This window comes from Heptranchias perlo, chromosome 3, assembly GCF_035084215.1.
Source record: "Heptranchias perlo isolate sHepPer1 chromosome 3, sHepPer1.hap1, whole genome shotgun sequence".
Classification (NCBI taxonomy): Eukaryota; Metazoa; Chordata; class Chondrichthyes; order Hexanchiformes; family Hexanchidae; genus Heptranchias; species Heptranchias perlo.
In genome coordinates this window covers 120,020,381-120,042,788 of record NC_090327.1, presented here as the reverse complement: position 1 = coordinate 120,042,788, position 22,408 = coordinate 120,020,381, and the positions used below count along the sequence as shown (strand labels likewise).

Sequence of the window (22,408 nt, the reverse complement as noted above, 5' to 3'; positions counted from 1 at the left end):
CATTACTTTGGTTAGAGAGCTGAGGTAGTTATAATATATAATAGAGTTCAATTCATTACTGGGTCAACGAGGTAAGGTAATTGTCCAATATTATATAATCCATACAGGGCTCAGTGCAGAGAGGTAATTATCTAAAATCTGTAATGTAATGCAACACCAGAAAGGTTAAGTAATTATCTAATACCTCTATCTTATTAAAAAATCTTGGGTCTGCACACCCGGCACTAATATCCCCGGCTCTCGAATCTTGCTTCACCTGAGGACTAAAATTTGTATTCTCTTCCTGCACACACTGCCACGGAAGATGGACTAGTACATCTAAAAAGGAAAAACTTATGTAGAAAATATCACTCTACAGGTTGTGTCAAGGCGATAGATGACAGATAATGGGTTTTGCTAAGCCATATATTTCACAGTGTAGCAAACAGTAATTTCACAGCTTCAGGGTATTTAACAGCCAAGATTAGTTTGGAATTTAACTTCTGATTTTGCTATACCCAGTTGAATATTCTCCATACAAATTCTGTTACTGCAAGGAGGAGGAGGAGGAGGACGGGGGGGGAAATGCAGAAATTTATTTTAAAACATCTTGAACTTTAATTTTTAGTTTGGTGTGGGAGGTTGCATATGAATAGGTCATAAAGCCTACTAAGTATATGGAATAAGTTAAAGAAGGAATTAACAAAAACCTTTTGTTCAGATATTAAGACATTTACCTTTTGGTGAATTTTCTTTTAAAACTCATTAATTTATCATAGAGTCATAGAGTTATACAGCACGGATAGAGGCCCTTCGGCCCATCGTGTCCGCGCCGTAAAAAAAAATCACCTTACTTCGATTTTTTTTTTGCATTAGACTTATATTTATAAATATATCCAGAAAACTTGGTAGTTCTAAATGGTAACGGTTCTCTCTTTACTTTGCTTACAAGATCATTCGGCACAAGATAATGAACAAGCTAACATGCATTGGGATGAGGTTGTAAATCATTATACAGTTGTTTAGCTAGTAATTTTTTTTTAAAAATCTGTTAACTAAGAAATTGGGTGTTAATACACAATAAAATTGCTAGACGGAGCTCAATTGCCGTAGTTCAGCTGGTGTGTTACTCTGCATCTAAAAATGGTTGCCAGGAGATCATCCATTTGTAGTATTTCGGAGGATACGGGTGTGATGTTTGGCGTTTTCAAGTAAATCCTTAAATTTTGTTAGAACATATAAGAAATTCTGGAGCGAGGTCATCCAGCCTATCAAGGCCACTCCATCTAGAATCCATGTGACTGTTCTCGCATGGATTACCCTAACTCATCGCCAGCTGTTGATCCCATACTTTAAGGAATGTCAAAGGGGAGATTTTCCACTTAGTGTCTCGTATCGGGAAATTACCCCTCAGCCTGTGATTTCTGTCTGTTAAGTTTAAGCAACGGGAAATCACAGGCTGCGTGCATTTGTGCGCCTGGTATAAAGTGGGAACGCCAAAGCAGAAAATGCCCCCTTTAGTTCCTTCCCCTGCCTGCTCTGGAACAAAAAATAATGCAGTGCTGTTTATCGCTTTGTCCGCCATTCCCTTTCAGAAGTGCTGCTTATATCTCAACAACCTGCAGAAATAATTCTCCAGTCTTCAGCTATCTTTTTTTTTCCGCGACTTTTGTTTTGACGTTTAAACAAGTAGCAGAAACCTAGAATGCACCAGTCATGCTCTCTGCATGTCATGCTGTTAGACTACAACTCCAGAATGCACCTGTGTGAACATGATGGTCTGAACAGAATAAATTAAGATGCTCTCCTCCATCTGTACTCAACAGGGAAAGAGGGGGTTGCAATGTGAATGGCCACTGCTGCTGTCAATCATAAAAAGCTGTCTGATTATCATAAAAACCCAACTGGTTCACTAATGTCCCTTAGGGAAGGAAACCTGCCGTCCTCACTCAATCTGGGCCTATATGTGACTCCAATCCCACACCAATTTAGTTGACTTTTAACTGCCCTCTGTATTGGCCCAGCATGCCACTCGTTGCACCAAACCTTTCCAGGGCAACTAGGGATGGGCAATAAATGCTGCCCTTGTCAGTGACGCCCTCATCCCAAGAATCATTTTTTTAAAAAACAAGGTCATGCTTAAAAACAACACAATTCAAAAATATTAACTGCTTCCTGAATGTTCCCGTAACTCCTATGGAGCCTTTTATCCGCAGAGGACTAGACTGTGGACCCATTATTGGTTCATTCAGGATACAGGAAATTCTGTCACATACAATTGATGCAAGCATTCACAATTTAAGTCTGTGACCAGTGACTGAACTTTATTTTAAACTGGCACAAGCAGAATCCACACAATTGCAATAATTATATCTCACTACTGGTATAGTCTATCTTTACTACATCTTTAAAAATGATTTCTTGCCATAAACATGGCAATGTTATAAGATTTCCACAGTTCCCAGACCACAGAAATAATATAAAATGCATTTAATAGTAAAAATGGACTATGATCACAACAATGACTGACTTGGTATGATTTTTTTTTTGTTATAGTATAGCTACTTAAAAATTATAGCTGCGAGGCACTGCGAACACAATTTAAATGTATATGAATTAGGGACACGTGTAAGTTAATCTTCAATTATAAATTATATGGTGCTTGATTCCTTGGCTTCCGATGCACTTTTCCTGGCATGAATCCACTTGTGGGGAGTCCAAAATTAAAGGTCATAAATATAAAATAGTCGCTAATATATCCAAAGGGAGTTCAGGAGAAACTTCTTTACCCAAAGAATGGTAAGAATGTGGAACGCACGACCACAAGGAGCAGTTGAGGCAAATAACATAGATGCATTTAAGGGGAAGCTAGATAAACACATGAGGGAGAAAGGAATAGAAGGATATGCTGATGGGATTAGATGAAGAGGGGTTGGAGGAGGCTCCCTCCCTTCTTCAACTAACCCCACCAGGATACCCGGCTTAGACCAGTTGGGCCGAAAGGCCTGTTTCTGTGCTGTAGCTTCAATGTAACTTGATGAATCGCACTAGGGTTGACGATGATGTGCTGAGGAGAGTCACAAACTTCGTGTCTGAACATTCATTCTTTCCTCTCCACTTTGCGAGAAGTTCAGTCTGAATACAGTCATTATCTTGTGGGAGCCTGCAATCTGTGTATGAGTTCATTTTCTCCAACATTTCATTGTTTAGAATTTATGTTTTTTTAGTGAGGGTTGAACAAATCGGTAGGGAAATAAAATGAAAATATCAGTCTTCTCTGAATGCATTTTAGCTTGAGATTTTATATTAAAATGTTTTGAAATTCTTCATTTGGCACCACTGTAAAAGAAAAGAGATTGTCCGATTAGCTGTTGTGCCTCTTCACTCCTCCTCCTCCTCCTCCTCTTCTGAAAGCGCGGGATCCTCCTGGGGTATTTAAGGGGTGAAGGCAGCCCTCTAGCCCATTCTTGTGTCATTCGTAGAACATTTTGTTCGCTCTATTAAAATGTTAATAACTTTGTGCATTTTCAACTATTCTATTTTTACATATTTTAATGCTTGAACTCTGAATATATTAATAACACAAAATATAATTGCATTTTAGCACACACATCCTGCCCATCACACTGTATATCCTCTGTGTCGCACTTCAGGCACCACACTATCTTGTCACACTGCACTTCTTTTCCCATTCAGTGAATCATGATTCAAAAGCTTTGCAACTAACTAATCAAAAATCAAAACTAAAAGAGACAATTATGAACTAAGCATTTTACGTAAGAACAAATCAACAATCATGAATTTGCAAAGTCCACCAATAAGAACAGTAGCACAGACAAATCACTGAAAATTATTTTTATCCAATATTTTTACCCTCAGCCTATAAACTAAGGGGTCTTTGTAACATAAAAACATTTTTAAATTACATATTTCACAACTAAATTCTCCTATAAAATTCTTTTTTGTCTTTGATTACCTTGATTGCATTTATGTTTTACTCAAAGGCATCAGTTTCTGTCTAGAGCCCGGGGCTTAAAGTTCATATTTTTTCCGAAGATATCAGCTGAAGAGAGATGCAAAATAAGAATAGTAAGCACAATTTTCGAGCATCTATCAGTAGAATTCTCTCAGTCCAAGTGCCGGGCTGTGTTTCCTCCTTGTGTAACGGGATTTCTGCGTTCTGGGGCCTGATATTACCAGGGCGGCGGGGTTGGGGGGCGATTGGGTGCGTGGGTAATGCGCCCGATGAAATAAGTCTGCCCTGAACGCAATCGCAGGCTAATTGGATCCACTTACCTCTTGTTCCGGGTTCCCCGCTGCTGAGCTGCGCGGCGGGCGGACTGCGCATGCGCAGTAAAGTCTGTCAGCTGGAGGAGCTCTATTTAAAGGGGCAGTCCTCCACTGACGCTGCAAGAAATAGGAAAAATTACAGCATTGAGTAGCCTAGGGGGAAGGCTGCTCCCAGGTTTAATAATGCCTCACTCCAGCTCTTACTGGATGGGGTGAGGAGGAGGGGGAGGACAGAGATCTTCCCGGCGGGCGGGAGGAAGCGACCTGCCTCTGCCATCAAGAAGGCCTGGCTCGAGATGGCAGAGGAGGTCACCTGCACCAACAACATATCGCCCACCTGCATACAGTGCAGGAGGCGCTGCAATGACCTAAGTAGGTCAGCCAAAGTGAGTACACTTACTCATTCCCCTACACTCCGTCTGCCACATCACCGCCCCCATCCCACATCTCCTTCTGCACTGCCAACACTACTGTCACATCACCCCTCGCACCCAGTCAAACCTCATCCTCATCTTACCTGCACTTACTCACCTCGCCAGTACTCATCCCGCCACTACCACTCAACCCAATCCTCATACAATCTCATACTCACCCTCTCATGCATCTCTTTCACAGTCAGCCTCACTCAACCTGCCACTACCTGTGCTGCAGCCACAGGGCATGCATCACATATGTGCAGTAGGCAGCGTAAGGCAAACGTGTCGTGAGCATGAAGGGGATGCACAAGGGTGTTTGAGGGTTTGTCATGGTTTTTACTTATATTTCATTTCTGAGCAACTCACATCACATATTATATTGTCACCACTACTGCCACGTCTTTGCGAATCTTGTCTGGTTTGTGCAATAATGCCCTTTCCTGAGGATCACAATGAAGACCCACAACTGATGCCACCCATTGTGTCACTGCAGAGTGGGTGTAGGTGTATTTGCAGGGCTCTTTTGTGCAGACGACTGAGAGACGTCGGCGATGTCCCCGGTGGCACCCTGGAAGGTTGTGGAGGAGTTGTTGTTGAGGGCAGTGGTGACTTTGACAGCGACAGGTAAGAAGATGGTGCTCGGGCCTGCCGGGAGCAGCTTGGCATGAAGGAGGCTGCAGATGTTCACGGCTACATGTCGAGTGACTCTGAGCCTCCATGTGCACTGCTGCTCAGAGAAGTCCAGGAAGCTGAGCCTCAGTCTGTGGACCCTGTGGCGAGGGTAGTGCCCTCTGCGACGCATCTCTCTCTGCCGTTGCCCTCCCTCCTGCTGTGCAGGTGGGATGTGTCACAGCACTGTGTTGTGGAGCTCCATGTGTCGGAGGTAGACGGCGTGGCCGGCGAGGCTGGTGATGCTGTTCCCCCTCCGAGGAGGTCATGACTGCAGCCACGGCGGCCCCCATCCGGAAGATGTCCATCTGAGGGTGTCCGCAAGGTAGGTACATGTGCAAGTTGGTGAATTTTATTGTTAGGAGGAGGGTGGTGGAGGCCAAACTTTGTCCAAAGTGATACAGTGGCCTCCTGCAATAAGTGAGGGTCCCCCCCGCCCCCCCCCCCCACCTGTCAAATGGACCTTTGCAGCTGCCACAGGCTGATAGCTGCAACACGTCCATTTGAACTGGGAGTGTTTCCCCCAGTACGGGAAACAGTCCCAGTTGTTTGTAAAATCCCAACCCTCCTGAAATACCTCCTTAATCATGTCTGTAAACGACCTGAAATACCTAAATAAATACTTTTAAGTGGCACCCTGCCGGCTTTAATTGCCGGCGGGAGTCCCACATGCGTGGGCTGCGCACGCATGTCAGCGCGTCTGTGGGAAACCTGGAAGTGGGCGGGTTGGAGCCGGGCTCCCACCCCGCCCCGGGAATCTCCGATTTTCGGAGCCCCCCCCCCGCCAGGAACGCACCTGATCGCGGATGCTAAAATAGAGCCCCTGGTGTCTTTCCAAATGATCTGGAGAACAAATTTTCAAAACTTTACGTTTGGGTAAGTTTAAACTATTATTAAATGCTTTTACATTAAGAGTCAACCACTATTTCCTTCAGTGTTAACGAATGCAAACATTTGGTCACATTTTAATTGCCACTTGCTGGTATCAGTTGACATCTCTGATAAACCAGTAGAACTAAAATGTAATTTGATTTTTAAATTCCCTTGGAAAATATCACTTACAGGGAAATTAAAATCTTGCCCAGAAAATTAAAATTGAGGTTTTGTTGCAAAAGGCTTCTATGCCCAAAGCTGTTTAAGTAATACAAACTGACACTGATACATACAGTAAATACAGGAATTATTCTATGACATCCAGGTTCAGAGAAAGTACAACTGACAGTCTGCAAGAGTTTGCTAACACCGGTCACAACTTTTCTTCCAGTTTAACGATAAGCAATTCTGTTAATAGAGGATGCTAAGAATGCAATTCAAATGAATTCTGGCCATCTTGATTCAGTTTTTATTGATCGAGATTTTCCTGAATGGATGTGAGTTGCAATGTAAGTTTGCGATGGTGCAGAATATGAAAGATTGTGCTGCTACATTAAGGGATAGATTCTGATTCGGGTGCCTTCATTAGAACCGCATTGGAGATAGGAATGTGGTTTAGACCAAATGTCTCATCCTTGTTTTCAAATCCCTCCAGGGCTTCGCCCCTCCCTATCTCTATAATCTCCTCCAGCCCTACATCCCTGCGAGATCTCTGCACTCCTCCAATTCTGGCCTCTTGAGCATCCCCAATTTCCATCGCCGCACACCATTGGCGGCCGTGCCTTCAGCTGCCTAGACCTAAGCTCTGGAATTCCCTTGCTTAAACCTCTTCACCTCTCCTCCTTTTAAGACACTCCTTAAAACCTACCTCTTTGACCAAGCTTTTGGTCACCTATTCTAATATCTCCTTATGTGGCTTGGTGTCAAATTTTGTCTGATAATGCTTCTACGAAGCGCCGTGGGACATTTTACTACGATAAATGTAAGTGGTTGAGGATGCTAAGAATGCAATTTAAATGAGTTTCAATTTTTATTAATCATGCAGCATGAGACCTTTCTGAATGGATATCATTTGCATTGTTATTTTGAGGTGCTGCATATAAAGATTGTGCTGGTACATTAAGGGATAGATTCTGATTCAGGTGTGTTCATTAGAATTGCATTGGAGGTAGGAATGTGGTTTATAGCAAATGTCTAATGCACAATGGATGATACTTTGGAACAATGGTAGTTATCTAGTGGGCCCTGCTGGAAGAGTCGACATGTGGATATCACAACGACGAACAAACTTGCATTTACATAGCGCCTTTCACAACCTCAGGATGTCCCAAAGCGCTTTATAGCCAACGAAGTACTTCTGAAGCATAGTCACTGTTTTAATCCGGTGACGATATAACAGGTTTGGTTCTAATGCATCTCCATCCCTCTAGTCAAATAGCCTGGCTGTACTTGTTTTGCAGGCATGGGTGAAATACCAGACCGCAGTGTGAATCACTGTCTTCAGGAGGGAAACCTGGGTTGGGGCGAAATCAGAGGCTGACGTTTTATATCACCTAAAAATTGTCTTTTAATCTGTTAACTCACCAACAAGGTGAATAGCTTTTCTACACCCCAAACATCTGTAGGTTGTTTTCCCAAGCAAGTCTTTGGAAAAACTTATCTGTATTTTTTTGGCCTGAATGACACACATACAACTACTAAAATTGCTTCTACGGATTACAGCCACCTTTTTGAAATATGTGGAAAACCATCTCCAAACTGAGAATTATCTGTTGTTGAATACATGATTCTGTTCAAAGGAAGGCTGTCTTTGAAGCCTTCCTCAAGATTGAAACATCAGAGATGGGGCTTGAAAGTGTACGCACTCTGAATCTGACAATGGATAAATTTATTGCTTTGATTTACTTGCTGTTGGGAGTCAACAATCTGAGGAGGCCAGGAACATTGTAATACAGCACATTGGGTAAGGGTGAAAAGCAATCAATCAGTATTCAGCAGCAATATCACATTTTATATTGAAGTGCTTTTTAAAAATGTTTGCAATAAATTGTTCAGTTCCAAGCAAACTAGTGGTAATATATATGTCAAAAGGTCCAGCACCCTCTGTTCTCCACTTGATTACACCTTAATTTGTTTTCCTTAATCTGCATTTTAAGAACATCCTAAAGCTGTTAACTGTTTTAGTGCACAGTTTTTGTAAAATGAGCCGCAGACTCTTGCATCAAAAATTAAAGATTGTTGCATGTGACAGCTTTTCCTACTCATGCACACAAATTAATATCTGGTTATGTTGAGTTGAGACAAAAAAATAATTGTATTTTGAATCAGTTTTATTTTATTGTACACCAACGACAACAGCTTGCATTTATATAGCACCTTTAATGTAATAAAATGTCCCTAGGCGCTTCACAGGAGCGGTGTCAGACACCGAGGTACATAAGGAGATGTTAGGACAGGTGACTCAAAGCTTGGTCAAAAAGTTAGGTTTTAGGGACTGTCTTGAAGGAGCAGAGAGGTGGAGAAGTTTAGGGAGGGAATTATAAATATCTTCATTGTTTAGCTAAAAAAGATCCTGTCCTTTTAAAAATAATGTTGGCTCTTGATAATATTTGAAATTAAGTATCACTCTTTATTCAGTAACATATACAGTTATAAATACAAATATTTGGCATGTTGTACATTGTGTGATGTCCTGTTTTAGCAGCAGCTCATGATGTTGGTTACCCGATGGCATTAATTGCTGAAGAGTTTTGGTGCTTTTGGCTTTGGGATAACAACGCTTCATGAAATCATGAGTTAAATTATGAAGTAACATTTGAAAGCATGGTCTCTTGTCATTGAAATGCTTCTGTTCAGTTGTTCCATATATTTTTTCCAGCTTCAAATCCTTCATGACAACATAAACCATCTGAATCTTTTGGCAAGTTTTGTGTAAATTGATCATCTGATCAAATCTCTTTATGTTCTCGCTGAAATCTCTTGACAGCTTTAATACAAGTGATTTCCTATTCATTCTTTTCTGTTTCAACAGCGGAATGTAATTTCATTGAATTCTGGTGAGAAAGAGATAGTTTTCGTGTCTTGGCATATGACTATCAATGCTCGGCCAACACAATCCAAGCAGCTACGAGTTTTTTTTTTAGTCCCATGAGGAGTTGCCTTTATGTATGAATTCTGTTGCATTTTGTACTGGAGCATATTTCAAAGCTGTGCTGAACTTCTGTAACATTGTCTGTGTATACACACTAGACCCCCGGATTATGAAGGAGAATTATAACCATATAATGCACATTAAATGGTGAACATTTTCAGAGAATATAAACCATAATAAATAGCAAAATTCATAGACTATTTTGGACTCAACTACTGAAAATAGTCCACTGTAAGTCACTGCACAAATAACATTAAATATTAATTCTGTAATATTTCAATTTCTAATACCAAAAAATATATATGGTACGTAACTCTCGAAATATGAAGGTCGAGCTAAACTGAGCTCTATGTTTAAGAGGGTTAACTAGTTGTTAAGAGATAAGCTAAGTATTGAGAGAAGTACACAAATATAGAGGATACGACTTGGTAGGATGATTATATCGTTACCTTTTTCCTCTCCCAGCGACCCTGTAGTTCAGGTCTTTACATACAGCTGGGAGGTGCTACATTGACCAAAGCTGTTGGAACTGCAAGCAAATAGTTTCACCGTATATCATTTAGATCAGCACAATGGTGTTGTATACTGATTGTGCTGGCCAGAGTACTCTTGGGTACTGGACCAGTACTGAATTTCGACAGCTGGTCAAGACTGGCACCAGTTTCAGGGTTTCTGGTGAAGCCACTTGCTGTTGCGTATCATCTCTGACTTACCAACTGTGCATGGAGATCTTAAATGAGAAGCCTCTGCAAAGAGAGAAACAAATCAGACATACAATCAAAAGCAAAATACTGCGGATGCTGGAAATCTGAAATAAAAACAGAAAATGCTGGAAAAGCTCAGCAAGTGAGGCAGCATCTGTGGAGAAAGAAACAGTTAATGTTAACTCTTTAACATCTTCCAGTTCTGACGAAAGGTCTTCGACCTGAAATGTTAACTCTGTTTCTTTCTCCACAGATGCTGCTCAACTTGCAGAGCTTTTCCAGCATTTTCTGTTTTTAAATCAAACATACAACTAGTTCCAAATTTATTTTTGTTAACAAAACACCATTGAATGCTGACATGATCTTTGGTCTTTATTTATGGCTTTCAGCATTTAATGCAGATTATTGAACTTAAACTACGATTTGAGAACCAGCGAACATGAAGTAAAAAAAAATTCAGGTGAGATTAAACTATTTTCTTTTCTACAAAGTAGTAAATCCAAGAATATTTTGTTAAGGCGAAGGGGGGTTCTAAGGATATTCAAATACTTCATGGAATGTGATGGTTGAAGTACTGATGGGACATGTAACTGATTGGCTTGAATAATCTAGATTTTGATGTTAGATTGATGATCTGGAGTTGCATTAGATTGCTGGGGGTAGATCAAGGAGAAATTTCACAGAACATCAATATGTTGGAAGTTTTGCCAGGGGTTAGTTTCCTCCCTCAGGGTTAATAAGTTGGCTGGAGTCCATTATAGTGCAGATTGTCTGTGATCAGGGCAAGCAACGGTTTTGATGAATTGGAAGTGCTTTTCTCAAAAATTGTATTTTCATGTTTACCACGCAGGGGAATGTTACACTTCAGGCTTTCTGACACCACTTTTCAATTTGTGCTCACAGCAGGCAACTTTCCACAAGCAAACCAAAATGTACATCTTCAACACATGGTGTAAGTGGGATAGCATGCCATAGGACTAACAATTATAACTCACCTGAGATTATGTGAGATGACCACCATGTTCTCCTATCTTTGAAATGTGTTAAAAGCACATTATGGGGCCATCACATTTAGTCTGAAACACAGTTAGGTTTACTTGTAAGATAATACATAGGAGCAGTAACACACAGCAAGAAACTAGTAGTGTAGTACAATATTTAAAACAAAAATAAAATGAGTTCAAAGTGGCTTCATTTGTCTTTAGGATGCATTTTTCTCTCAGTCTGAATCTCTAGAAGAATTTTGAATGAAAAAGGGCAGTGTACATCCTGCAGGCTCAATCTGCAGCAAGATTACTTTGACAGCACCTCCCTACTCCTGCAGCCTCGATCATGAGAAGGACAAGAGCAGCAATGTTGTGGGAACACAGTCAGCACAAGGACTTTTGCAGTTTGAGGAGAAAGCGCACCACCACCCTGCTCAAGACAGCTAGGGATGAACAATAAATGTGGCCTTGTCAGCGTCGCCCGTAACCCGAGAATAAATAAAATACATACATATAACCACGTCGATGCCCCATACACTTGCTAATTGCTGAAATGATCAGATTATTGGAACAATCTATTCTGTGGGTGAGAGGAAGAAGCCAACTTGTCCTCTTTCAATAGGACCGCATAGGATTATTGGTAGCATAGTGGTTATGTTACTAGACTAGTAATCCAGAGGCCTGGATTAATAAACCAGTGTCATGAGTTCAAATCCTGCCATGGCAGCTGGGGAATTTAAATTCAATTAATTAAATAAAATCTGGAATTAAAATACTAGTATCAGTAATGGTGGCCATGAAACTACCGGATTGTCGTAAAAACCCATCTGGTTCACTAATTTCCTTTAGGGAAGGAAACCTGCAGTCCTTACCTGGTCTGGCCTATATGTGACTCCAGACCCACAGCAATGTGGTTGATTCTTAATTGCCCTCTGAAATGGCCTAGCAAGCCACTCAGTTGTAAAATCTCGCTACAAAAAGTCATAAGAATAAAACCGGACGGACCACCCGGCATCGGACCACTAGGCACCAGACACGACGAAGGCAAACCAAGTCCAGTCGACCCTGCAAAGTCGTCCTCACTAATGTCTAGGGACTTGTGCCAAAATTGGGAGAGCTGTCCCACAGACGAGTCAAGCAACAGCCTGACAAAGCCATACTCACAGAATCATATTTTTCAGCCAATATCCCAGACTCTTCCATCACCATCCCTGGGTATGTCCTGTCCCACCGGCAGGACAGACCGACCAGAGGTGGCAGTACAGTGATATACAGTCAGGAGGGAGTGGCTCCATGAAATCTCATAGCATCAGGTCAAACATGGGCAAGGAAACCTTCTGCTGATTACCACCTACCACCCTCCCTTAGCTGAGGAATCAATCCTCCTCCATGTTGAACACCACTTGGAGGAAGCACTGAGGGTAGCAACGGCACAGAATATACTCTGGGTGGGGGACTTCAATGTCCATCACCAAGAGTGGCTCGGTAGCACCACGACTGACTGAGCTGGCCGAGTCCTGAAGGATATAGCTGCCAGACTGGGCCTGCGGCAGGTGGTGAGCGAACCAACACGAGGGAAAAACTTACTTGACCTTGTCCTCACCAATCTACCTGTCGCAGATGTATCTGTCCATGACAGTATTGGTAGGAGTGACCACCGCACAGTCCTCGTGGAGACGAAGTCCCGTCTTCGCACCGAGGACACCATACAACATGTCGTGTGGTACTACCACCGTGCTAAATGGGATAGATTCAGAACAGATCTCGCAGCTCAAAACTGGGCATCCATGAGGCGCTGTGGGCCATCAGCAGCAGCAGAATTGTATTCCAGCACAATCTGCAACCTCATGGCCCGGCATATTCCTTACTCTACCGTTACTAACAAGCCAGGGGATCGACCCTAGTTCAATTAGGAGTGTAGAAGCGCATGCCAGGAGCAGCACCAGGCGAACCAAAAAATGAGGTGCGAACCTGGTGAAGCTACAACTCAGGACTACATGCATGCTAAACAGCAGAAGCAACATGCTATAGACAGAGCTAAGCAATTCCACAACCAACGGATCAAATCAAAGCTCTGCAGTCCTGCCACATACAATCGTGAATGTTGGTGGACAATTAAACAGCTAACAGGAGGAGGAGGCTCTGTAAACATCCCCATCCTCAATGATGGTAGAGTCCAGCACGTGAGTGCAAAAGACAAGGCTGAAGTGTTTGCAACCATCTTCATTCAGAAGTGCCAAGCGGATGATCCATCTCAGCCTCCTCCCGATATCCCCACCATCACAGAAGCCAGCCTTCAGCCAATTCGATTCACTCCATGTGATATCAAGAAACGGCTGAGTGCACTGGATACAGCAAAAGCTATGGGCCCCGACAACATCCTGGCTGTACTGCTGAAGACTTGTGCTCCAGAACTAGCTGCGCCTCTAGCCAAACTGTTCCAGTACAGCTACAACACTGGCATCTACCCAACAGCGTGGAAAATTGCCCAGGTATGTCCTGTCCACAAAAAGCAGGACAAATCCAATCCGGCCAATTACCACCCCATCAGTCATCTCTCAATCATCAGCAAAGTGATGGAAGGTGTCATCGACAGTGCTATCAAGCAGCACTTACTCACCAATAACCTGCTCACCAATGCTCAGTTTGGGTTCCGCCAGGACCACTCGGCTCCAGGCCTCATTACAGCCTTGGTCCAAACATGAACAAAGGAGCTGAATTCCAGAGGTGAGGTGAGACTGACTGTCCTCGACATCAAGGCAGCATTTGACAGAGTGTGGCACCAAGGAGCCCCAGTAAAATTGAAGTCAGTGGGAATCAGGGGGAAAGCTCTCCAGTGGCTGGAGTCATACCTTGCACAAAGGAAGATGGTAGTGGTTGTTGGAGGCCAATCATCTCAGCCTCAGGACATTGCTGCAGGAGTTCCTCAGGGCAGTGTCCTAGGCCCAACCATCTTCAGCAGCTTCATCAATGACCTTCCCTCCATCATAAAGTCAGAAATGGGGATGTTCGCTGATGATTGCACAGTGTTCAGTTCCATTCGCAACCCCTCAAATAATGAAGCAGTCCGAGCCCGCATGCAGCAAGACCTGGACAACATCCAGGCTTGGGCTCATAAGTGGCAAGTAACATTCGCGCCAGACAAGTGCCAGGCAATGACCATCTCCAACAAGAGAGAGTCTGACCACTTCCCCTTGACATTCAACGGCATTACCATCGCCGAATCCTCCACCATCAACATCCTGGGGGTCACCATTGACCATAAACTTAACTGGACCAGCCATATAAATACTGTGGCTACGAGAGCAGGTCAGAGGCTGGGTATTCTGCGGCGATTGACTCACCTCCTGACTCCCCAAAGCCTTTCCACCATCTACAAGGCACAAGTCAGGAGTGTGATGGAATACTCTCCACTTGCCTGGATGAGTGCAGCTCCAACAACACTCAAGAAGCTCGACACCATCCAGGACAAAGCAGCCTGCTTGATTGGCACCCCATCCACCACCCTAAACATTCACTCCCTTCACCACCGGCGCACCATGGCTGCAGTGTGTACCATCCACAGGATGCACTGCAGCAACTCGCCAAGGCTTCTTCGACAGCACCTCCCAAACCCGCAACCTCTACCACCTAGAAGGACAAGAGCAGCATGGTCATGGGAACAACACCACCTGCACGTTCCCCTCCAAGTCACACACCGACTTGGAAATACATCGCCGTTCCTTCATGGTCATTGGGTCAAAATCCTGAAACTCCTTTCCTAACAGCACTGTGGGAGAACCTTCACCACACGGACTGCAGCGGTTCAAGAAGGCGGCTCACCACCACCTTCTCGAGGGCAATTAGGGATGGCAATAAATGCCCTCCTTGACAGCGACGCCCACATCCTATGAACGAATTAAAAAAAGATGTTAGCAGAGGTGTTTCAGTAGTCTCTTATCCCATTGCATTTGATCTAACCTAGCAGAGAACAATGAAGGCTCCTTCTGAGCTTTTAAATTGATTTTTTTAATGTTAAATTAAAAGTGTAATTTTATACGTTAATAATTGTTAAAGCACTTTTGCAGGTAATCAACTTGTTCGAAAAGCTCATTTTGAGACCAGTCATTGTCCCTGTAAAATCCTACACGCTGCCTTCCTGATCTACACAGCTCCATACCATACCGGGCAGTGTACATACCCACTTGGCTAGCCGGGGCACCTGTCCTCAGATTCAGTGTGGAATTTGATGTGCAGTTGGACTTGCCAATGGATAATGCTTTTGAAATTCATATCGACCATGATATCTGACTGATGGGCTGTGCAACACCGTTGATGTGGAGTTGTATAAGTGTGTTCCGTTCCATGCCTATTAATATGACTGTTCGTTTGGAAGCCAGCTCCCAAATTCGCTTTGGTTTTGGAAGGCCAACTCATACCTAATGCAATTGGGATTCATTTGATTGGTGATATCAAGATACATGCATACACAGCAGCTTTGTTAATTCTGGAACCATTAAAAATAATTTTAATGTTATCCCCAGGAAGGACAACCAATTAGGCAATGATTTTGGATATGATTACAATTTTTTCCCCTCTTGTCCTGCTCAACTTTGCCCTTTAGGACCTGTACCGCAGAATATTGTGTTTACGTTGCAATCTGTATATCTGATCTACAGTTTGAGTCATGAACCCCCAGGTGCAGGGAGTTTAGCTTTCTGGTCTGCAGTTCAGTTTCACCTGACATTGACCCTGTTTACACACTATCTTTAGCATCGCAACAAAGTGGGAACAGCTTAGCTGTGACGCTGAAGATGGTGTGTGAATGCTACACGGGTGGTGCTGAAAACTTAAGAGTACATGCTTATTGCTGCAGGAGAAAATAATGTGACTGCACCTATATGAAGAAACACGGCTAACTACTGCAGTGCAACAGGCTGAATTAAAATTTCAGCCTATGTACATCTTTAGTGCGCATTTTAGCTAATATCTTCAAGAAACCAAATGTTCTGGTAGCAAAACACTAGCTGTTTGGGTGAGTGGAGCTGTTAATCACTTAAAAAGCACTCAAAAAAAAAGTTAGAAGTGGAGCTGCTCACTGCTGTGGCAAAATTGAAGCAAATTTCTGCAGAGAATTTCAATTAAATTCTAAGGTTATTGCAGTGAACAATGGTCACTGTACTTATTAGTGTACAGATATGAAATGTTTAGAAATCTTTCCCTCGGGAGTAAGCTTAAATCTGAGAAACTAAGTTAAGAAATCTGCAAAAAAACACTTGTTCGACACGCTTATTACCTTATCTACTCTCTGTGCTGTAAAGTGATTTGTGTACCAAATCTTTTATATAATTCCTGTTGCATTTATACTTTTACTGTCAATAATTCAGCCTTTGGTTCAAAGTTTAACTGCTATAAATTTATTTTGCATTTTGGCTTGCATGTACTTGTTTTGATTTTGCTTGCTAATCACTATTCCTGATTTACCATGAACAGTATAGTTCATTTATTTTGCTGCCACCAAGAACTTCAAACATACATTGTGCATTCTATAATTAATTTTTGTCTCATATGCTGGTGCTTACTCTGTTCTGATTAATGACTTAATTCCAATATACCCTTTCTGAAATGAAATAGTTCTTTTTATATATATTTAATCCCTCTAGCTTGGAGATTTTCTTATTAAAGAAAGATAAAGGAGTGATGTGGCCAGAACTCGTCATTGGTGACAAGAGAGGTGAATTCATCATGGACCCTGATCAGGCTTCTCAAATAAATGAGCGTTTGCTAAACCTAGCCTCTGAAGAACTGGTAAGTAAATCTCTTCCAAAAAGATTTTGTAATTTTCCCCTGTGCATGGTCAAGTTAATATAATAAAATGATGTGACTCTGTCTCTTTTTGGGAGGTGGGCAGGATACTCCTGGTTTTGAACAGTGCTTTTAAAGTAAAATCTCAGCTGCCTTTAATTTTGACTGCCATTTATGCATTTACAGTTGTTTTTAAACATTGGCTTTACACATTTTTGATCTACTAATGAAGGGAAGTGAAAGGAAAGGTCAGCTTATTTATTATGAATTCAAATCATGTAGGACAAATGGAACTATCATAACTAACAGACCATTAATTACGTTGCATGAATTCATGGAGATGCCGTAGAACTCTTTGGACCTGAAACAAATTGTTTGATTATGTTCTGGCCAATATTTAACCCTCAACCAACACCACCATAAAAATCACGTGAAAGGCACTATGTCAATGCAAGCTCATTTATCCATTCTTATTGTTGGAGTAAGACACTCTTCTGTTGTTTCCAAAAGTAAGAGAATTGTGTCCCCTTAACAATCACCACATTCTGGACTATGGCCTTAGAAGCATTGTATTTTCAGTCTATTCTGTGTTTTGATTCTAAATTTGTCCTACAATGCATGCTAAACTTTGGCTTCAAGGTCTGTATCATCTGTAAGGTGGTCTTTCCTGAAAGAATTCATGCTCACTGTCTCCAGTACATCATGACTTATGACTTCTCCAAAAAAAAATTACAAGATGATTTCCAGTGTTTGAAGAATTGATCAAGTTATGAAGGGTTGAGGTTTTACTTTGCACTAACACTCCAGTTATAGTGCAAATGCAGACTAAATCCAGAGTTGGGGCCTGACCTGACTCCTGAGTGAAGTGAAGTGGAGTGAGACTCCCCAGAGCTTGGCCCCTAACTCTGCTCATTAAATAAACATGCATTCGAATTGCTTGACTCGAGCAACTTGCTAGCAAAAGAAACTTAAGTAACACTTAAGTTTTGTGTCTGTATGAACAAAGCCTTCTTATTTGCTTTCTGATTGCTCTTTGCTAACCATGTGGTTAGCAGGAACTAATGAGATGCAAGAATCACATTCTACAACAAACACAAAGCCTAGCCACTGCAGTTCCACACCAAAACCTGGTTTCTCCCCCCCACCTCCCCTCTCAAGCCTGGAACTCAATTTATGGGCAGGCTGTGTCAGGGATGTTATCAAAATCAGCGAATGTGTAATTTATCTTGCTTCAGCTATCAATGATTAAAAGTTCTCTGAGATTGGCTCTTACTAGATCCTACTGGAACAACATCTAGAAACCGAAAATATGATAAAGAATAGTCAGCACAGATTTCAAAAGGGAAGGTCGTGCTTGACCAACCTTATTGAATTCTTTGAAGAAGTAACAGAAAGAGTAGACACGGATAATGAGGTAGATGTAATATACTTGGATTTTCAAAAAGTCTTCGATAAGATACCGCATAGTAGACTCCTGACTAAGGTCAGAGCATGTGGTGTCTGGACAAGTAGCAGAATGGATAGCAAGCTGGCTACAAAATAGAAAACAAAGAGTAGGGGTTAAGGGTAGTTACTCAGACTAGCGGGAAGTGGTGTTTCACAGGGATCGATGCTGGGACCACTGTTGTTCACCATTTACATAAATGATTTGGTCTCAGGAATCGGAAGTACAATTTCAAAATTTACCCAACCCTAAGTTCTTCATTGTGGCCTAATTCAATTCCTTTTTTATTAAACTGCAAAATAATGTCAACATTCAAAAAATATTTTATAATTACAGAATGTATAAGGTTCACCAGATTGATTCCTGGGATGAGAGGGTTGTCCTATGAGGAGAGATTGAGTAGAATGGGCCTATATTCTCTGGAGTTTAGAAGAATGAGAGGTGATCTCATTGAAACATATAAAATTCTGAGAGGGCTTGACAGGGTAGATGCTGTGAGACCGTTTCCCCTGGCTGGAGAGTTAGAACTAAGGGGCATAGTCTCCGGATAAGGGATGGGCAATTTAGGACTGAGATGGTGAACAACAGTGGTCCCAGCATCGATCCCTGTGAAACACCACTTCCCACTAGTCTGAGTAACTACCCTTAACCCCTACTCTTTGTTTTCTATTTTGTAGCCAGCTTGCTATCCATTCTGCTACTTGTGAGGACTGCCCAGAATGGTACTGAGCCATTCAGACCTGGAAGGTCCCAGGTCTAATCTCTGGTCTGAACTGAGTCTAACTGATTTAAACCAGGATGGATTTGGGAACAGAACACTTGGGCTCTATCTCCCTGGATTAGAGAGAAAAAAATAGGCTGTGGTTCTAGCCCCTGATCACTGTCCAGTTATCCCTGCTGGAAGGTGCATTTGTAAGGACCTTTGTTGAGGGTAAGGTGGGGCTGTGATGCCTCCCATGGTTGAATATTCCCCTAATACTCACTGCGCAGGTTCACCCATGAAGAATAGCTTCACTACTTGTGGAATTGTACCCAGTGTGAGTCAGCACCATCAGGAGAGGGAGAAAATTTTAAAAAGTATGGGATTATGTGGTCGCACAAAATGGCCCTGATGCCTAAAAGCGTTGCATTGTTTTCTCCCACGTCATTCGCAGAACGCAGACCCTGAAAAAGACAAGCCACCCTGCAATGCTCAAGAGTTGGAAGAGTGTGATCGCTTCCCCGAGGATACTTCCAGTTTAACTCGATTCGATGGCAACACGTTGAAAGCTACTCATGTGGTAAGAGGCACTTCTCGGTTAAACAAACGGTACAATAACTTCAAAGTGTTGTAACCGTTTTGTTACTGCTGATAGAAACCGCAGCAGGCCACTCAGCCCATCGAGCCTGTTCTGCCATTCAATTAGATCATGGTTGACCTGTATCTTAACTCCATCTAATTGCCTTGGTTCCGAATCCTTTAATACCATTACCTAACAAAAATCTATCAATCTCAGTTTAGAAAGTTTCAATTGATGCCCAACCTCAACAGGGGAAGAGAGTTCCAGATTTCTACTCCCCTTTGTGTGAAGAAGTGATTCCTGACATCACACCTGAACAACCTAGCTCTAATTTTAAGGTTTATGCCCCCTTGTTCTGCACTACCCCACCAAAGGAAATAGTTTCTATCTACCCTATCAACTCCTTGAATTAACTTAAACACCTCAATTAGGTCACCCCTTAATCTTTTATAGCTTTGTTTCACACTAATCACTGACTCAATGGCAGCAGTTGTTGAGATGTCATATGTATTTTACAAATAAACACCTGTTTCATGGGGATGCCTATGTTTTGGTCCGTGGAATTATCATTTATAAGTCATATATGCCACAGAATTCTTTTCAATTTCCCCCCTCAAAAAAAAAACGGGTTCAAGTAAATGAAACACAAACAGAACCCATAATGATCAGAAATTTCGAAAAATAAGGAGGCCCTTCAGATCGTGTGCTAGGCCCAGCTCTAATATCATTCCCTGCTCCTTCACCAAAACCCTTTGAGATTCTCCTTCAGGTCTTCACAGGGGTCCTGGCCGGAGACAGAATGAAAGCAGGTGCGATTTTGTTCTAAACTGATCAGAAATGTTACAGTAAAAATTAAACATATTACAGGTAAAGAAAAATATATATAAAATAGAAGTGAGAGAAGAGGGAAAGGGCTAGAGAAAAATGAGTGGGGCAGAACAGAAATAACATTTTGATCACAATTTTTTTTATGTATATATGTGTAAGAATGTTTTAGTTATAAACTTTGTAAAAAAAATTAGGGTGAGGAAAGGGCCAGTTGGTTGACTGAAACTCATCCCTCTGCTCCTTTAACTGTCTAGTCACAGCATCCAACTGTATCCTCAACAACTTCCTTGTTTCTGCCTCCCCTACCCTGCCTTGCAAATTATTCCAAACATTTATCACTGTTTGAGTAAAGGAATTATTCCTGCTAACTAGTCAATTTCCAGATATGTCCTATATTCCTACTTTCTTAGCTTACTTTGAAGTAATGATCTGAGATTACTTTATCTGTACTGTTTAATATTGTATGTACTTTGATGTCCTTCCTTACCCATCGCCTTTCTAGACTGTAAAGCTTAAACTTCTTTATACTTGGGTTTATTCTTGTTGCCCTTTTGAGTGATTGATCAAATCGCGATCACTGATGTTGCAGTTTTTTAGTCCCTCAGAAATCTGCTGCAGATGAACATCTTGCTTTGTTCCTGTTCCCAGACTTACACTGACTCCTGCTGGGTACGTTGCTTGACTCAAGCAGCTTGCTAGCAAAAGAAACTTAAGTAACACTGACAAAAGCAACACTTAAGTTTTGTGTCTCTATGAACGTAGCCTTCTTATTTGCTGCTGGAGTCAGTTTGCAGCCGCGTTCAATCAATTACTCTCCCAATATGCAACCTAATAATAGCTTTAGAAATCAATGGGGTTGATTTTTTCCCCCGAGCTGACTTTGGGCAGCTGATCTGCATTAAATGATACGTGCTGCCCATTTGTTAACCTGTGTCCTGCTGAAACCTTTTACTTTCCTCCTCTTTTGTATTAGTAGCGAATTTCAACGTAGTGCCTCTCCTACTGCAGCCATTGTCAGGAGCTAGAGCTACTACTGACACTCAAAATACTCTCCTGCACCTTTAGGTAATAGAAACATAGAATGATACCACACAGAAGGAGGCCATTCGGCCCATTGTACCTGTACCGGCTCTTTGAAAGAGCTATCCAATTAGTCCCACTCCCCTGCTCTTTCCCCATAGCCCTGCAAATTTTTCCACTTCAAGTATTTATCCAATTCCCTTTTGAAATTTATTATTGAATCTGCTTCCACCACCCTTTCAAGTAGTACATTGCAGATCATAACTCGCTGCGTAAAAAATGTTTTCCTCATGTCACCTCTGGTTCTTTTGCCAATTACCTTAAATCTGATTACTGACCCTTCTACCACTGGAAACAGTTTATCCTTATTTACTCTATCAAAACCTGTCAAGATTTTGAACACCTCTATCAAATCTCCCCTTATCCTTCTCTGCTCTAAGGAGAACAATCCCAGTTTCTCCAATCTCTCCACATAACTGAAATCTTTCATCCCTGGTACCATTCTGGTAAATCTCTTTTGTGCCCTCTCTAAGGCCTTGACATCCTCCCTAATGTTCTTTGGGATCTCACACCCTATTTAGTTTGTGTTTTGCTTCGGATTGCAAGAGCCGTGCCAGAGGCAGCCCTGCAACTTAAACAAAACCAAAGGGCTTCCTGAGGCGCCCAGGAATCCCTTAGGAAGAGGTTTGAATGTCTCCAGCCCGTGGGTTCCGCTGAAGTAAGCAGCTGCAGTAGACAGCAAGCGCGTAGATGCGGTCTACCACTTTCAGTCTTGCTGCAGGTGGGCTGACCTCTCACACTGCCCATTCAGGGTAGCAATGTCCATCAGCAAGAGTCCCAGCCAGATTGGTAATATTGCAAGCATTAACCTGACAAGTGATTGATTTTCTCATTCACTGTTGCTTTGATGTTGGTTCAGTATTCTGGAACGATTGTAGATGCAGGAATCTCCTGTACGCGCAGTTACTTTTTATTGCTGGACCT

The 22,408-nt window shown here is 42.1% G+C and overlaps 1 protein-coding gene across 3 annotated transcripts in view; it reads left to right on the top strand.

Moving 5' to 3' along the window:
* Window positions 1–22,408, top strand: part of nudcd1 (NudC domain containing 1) — a 113,241-nt gene that overhangs the window by 71,677 nt on the left and 19,156 nt on the right. For all 3 annotated transcript variants that reach the window (XM_067981777.1, XM_067981784.1, XM_067981785.1), the window contains 2 exons: window positions 16,711–16,855; window positions 19,451–19,576. In XM_067981777.1, the coding sequence (XP_067837878.1) occupies window positions 16,711–16,855; window positions 19,451–19,576 (271 nt within the window). The remainder of the gene's footprint in view (window positions 1–16,710; window positions 16,856–19,450; window positions 19,577–22,408) is intronic.